The 3,725-nt window shown below is 40.1% G+C and overlaps 1 protein-coding gene across 1 annotated transcript in view; it reads right to left on the bottom strand.

Moving 5' to 3' along the window:
• Positions 1-272: 272 nt before the first annotated feature.
• Positions 273-3,725, bottom strand: part of LOC104133410 (caveolin-1) — a 15,215-nt gene continuing 11,762 nt past the window's right edge. Inside the window, exon 2 of the mRNA XM_009646805.2 lies at positions 273-614. Within this exon, the coding sequence (XP_009645100.1) occupies positions 273-614 (342 nt within the window). The remainder of the gene's footprint in view (positions 615-3,725) is intronic.

Consider the following 3,725-nt stretch of genomic DNA (forward strand, 5'->3'; position numbering starts at 1 on the left):
CTGGCATGGAAGAATAGCCATTTAAGGTCAGTTTGAAATGCAGACTGAAGGAAAAAAAAAGAAAAAAGAAAAAAAAAAAAAGAAGCAAGTAGTCCAGTAAGAATAAACAGTACAAAAAGAAACTGAGCAAGTGATTCTTTGTTTTGGGCCAGTATATTCACCACCAGTTGCTGTGTGTTGCTTTGGGAAACATGAAACTGGCACCAAAACACTCCAAACAACACAAACCCCCCACCCCCTTCCTAGGCTGATGGCTCTCCTTGAAATGTCCCTCAGATCTCTTTCTGTACTGTGGCTCGGATGCTGCTGAACACTTTGCCCATGGCCTCAAACAGTGGGTCGCAGAATGTGTGGATGCAGATCGAATAGACACGGCTAATGCACTGGATCTCAATCAGGTAGCTCCTTATGCACGGCACCACTGCCCAGATGTGCAGGAACGACAAAATGGCAAAGTAGATGCCCCATATGAGAGCCATAGGAATGCCAAAGATAGCTGACAGTAAACGATAAAACCAGTATTTCGTTACAGTGAAGGTGGTAAAACTGGCCTTCCAAATCCCATCAAAGCTGTGTGTTCCCTCTGGCTCAGCAATCACATCTTCAAAATCAATCTGCAGCAAAGAACACAAAGTCAGGTCAGTCACATGTTCACATCAAGGGTGGAATCCAGAAACTGTTTTCCTGGAGAGCAATGGCCCCCTGCACAAAATACTGAAGCACGTACTTTCTACATCCCAACATGATTCGACCCATTTTAACACATCATTTAAGCCATGAATCTTTTCAGGGACTGTCTTCTTCCAGTAACTATCAGGAAGCCTCGATGATTAGCTCAAAATTAGATGTCTAACTTCTAGATGGAGATGAACTGTCCACAATATATTTTCCACATCTCCTACAGCCCTAAGGGTATGGAGTGCCCTTGAAGTCTACTTAAGGGACAAACCAGGTGGACAGAATCATCACGCTTTCATTGCCTAACTTGAACCATTTCACATCTTTACAAATGGAATAAATGCAGTCATTACCCTGACTTTTAACACACCCCAAGCATGCACCAATAAAATGTGTTTTATTTCCCTGAATTATCCCATCTTTCCTTGTATAGCACTGCTGAATTTTGACAGTGAATAAATGGTGAGGCTAGCTATTTAAATATGTACTTTGAGACAGGCATAGATAGTCATTAGTAGACTGAAAAATAAAATGCTGGATTTAGATCTGCATCAGGTGGAGCTCCTCCTTGGTCTGAAAGGGTTAGGGAGCTCTTCCATCTTATTAAACATAGGGAGGCTCTTCACACTAGGACTGCTTTGTTCCAGCCTATCCTGTTTACGTGATAACACTCTGTTCATGAAAGACGTGGTGAGGCTAACATACTAATATTTAGAAGGAACACACTCTTCCACATATTTCATAGTTTTGACTACTCATGAATTGTTCAAAAGGTCACCTAAGGAAGCAGTGCATTTCAACAGGCATATTTTATTGCTCTCTGTTGAAATACTGAGCTATTCAGGAAGCCTAATTGTCATAACATTTCTATTAGAAAACTAACAGAATTGCGATGATGGTTCAGCTCCATGTCACACAAACATGTGTTTGATATAACCTACAATACAGGATATTTAATTTAGTTAGCACGACCAATTGTATAGGTAAAGCACTCAACAGGAAAGACAACATCACAAGACCATGCCTCTGCATGAAAATAAATGACTTCTTAAATCAGATGAAAGAAAAAAAGAAATTGCGTTCCTGGGACTGGATCCCAAAGTGAGATGCTGCTGCTGCCATAAGTGAAGATTTACAGGAGCAGGGTAAGTATGACATGGGCCAGCGGCCTCAGAAACTCAGGCAACACTACCTGTTCACGCAGGAGGTGAATGTACATACACTCAGTGTAAGTATTGTTTATACTGTAGGAAAATGCTCACAATCACTTCTTTCAATCTAAAATACACATAACTCCTCCCTCTCTCCTGTTGAGTCTTCAATCACCTCCAAACAGAGGACACCAACTCACTACAAAGGGAAAAATACTATAAAACCACTAGACTTTACAGTTTCTTCAACAAAAAAAGGATAATTCTGAAATTTCTGAATCAGCTGTGACATCAAATATCTTCAATGCCTAACATCTAGATGGCTTAATTCAACATATTGCTGGGCCTAAACATCACCCTCTGACTGCTCTGTGCCATGCCACCATCACCCTCTGCCAGTGCTTCTCTCTAGACATCATATAATGCAAACTATATACCTTCTCCTCTTTATCTGCTACTCCAAACTAGGCTCTAGTGATCTGAAAGTGATCTGTGATTCTTTGGGATGGGAATTCATCAGCAGCAGCACCACCACATCTAGAGGCAGCATTTGGGTTGAAATTCTGCCTCCACAGAAACCAATGGCAGAATTTGCGTTGCCTACATACCCAACGAACACACCTCAGCGCCGTGTGTTTGTCCATAAGGACATGCAGAGCCAAAAGTCTGTCTGCACTTTCTGAAACTGAACAGCATAATTTCAAATAATAGCTTCAAAAAGAGAAAATGAAAAGACTTTGAGTCACAGCTCTCTTCTGCAATAGTTCTACAGGTATGAAATAACCTCTGCTTCCGTAGGTTGTGCGCATTAATTTTTGATACAAATCTTAGAAAACAGTTTCCTTGAAATCAGTGTCTAAAGACAGCATAGAAAGTACATTACATTCACTGCTGAGTTCACAGGAAACTGGAAATTATTTGGCCTCTGTAATTTCAGCGCGTGCAACACTGAAGCTCTGGTGGAAAAAACTAATTCTGGGAAGGGCACCACAGGCAACAATATGCTCTCTGTGTTCATTACGGAGGTATTAGATATAAAAGTTCATGTCTGGGCACTAAACAAAAAATTAGCTTTATGAAGTACATTGGCCACAAAATAATGATATGACTCAGTCATTAAAAGTTAGCTGCAGACTAGTAAGACAGAGCAAGAAACTTTCCTGGATGCATTGTGATATTTTTACCGAATGAAGCAATCAGATGTCCTTGCATCTATCATGGGATTTTAGAACTGTGTGATGAAAGAAAGAAGGTTGTAGATGTATACATTGGGAAGACAATAATATGTCCTGATGATGGCATCTAATTGACATATCTATTCACACACACAAAAAAATTAAGATTGTTTCAAGTTCTGCATATTGTTCACTGAAATCAATCTTATTCATCTGACTACACATGTTGGAAAACAGTACACCTGAGTTTATTGGGCAAGTATATTTCCTTTTTGGAATACACAAGCAAGCATGTTTATATTATCTGTTTCTTCAGCTACTCAAAAGCAAGCTTGTCCTTGTAGCCCATATTCCATGGTAGCTCATTTTCAAAGTGAATTGGTATTATTGGCTTATTATCAACACTTGTCTCGAAATCAGATAATAAAGATACGCAGATGATGGCAAAAGCCAAAGTGATTATAGAAACAAAAAGAAGTTGCTTATCAAAAACGATACCACATGAAGACTACACGGCTGAGCATAACCCTCTTACTCTAAAACTTCTGGCAGTGTATTGCATGCTTCCCACCAGTTGATGTTGCGATCCTTGGCAGAGCCAGATTGTGCACATGGGCACCATCCAGCAGTTCAGTGCAGTGAGGACTATTCAGAGTCATGCCTAAAGACATTTTATTCAGTTCAGTTGTGACAGAGTCTATCCTGTATTTTTTTTCAACTG

The sequence above is a fragment of the Egretta garzetta genome, unplaced genomic scaffold, assembly GCF_000687185.1.
Source record: "Egretta garzetta isolate BGI_Z169 unplaced genomic scaffold, ASM68718v1 scaffold169, whole genome shotgun sequence".
Classification (NCBI taxonomy): Eukaryota; Metazoa; Chordata; class Aves; order Pelecaniformes; family Ardeidae; genus Egretta; species Egretta garzetta.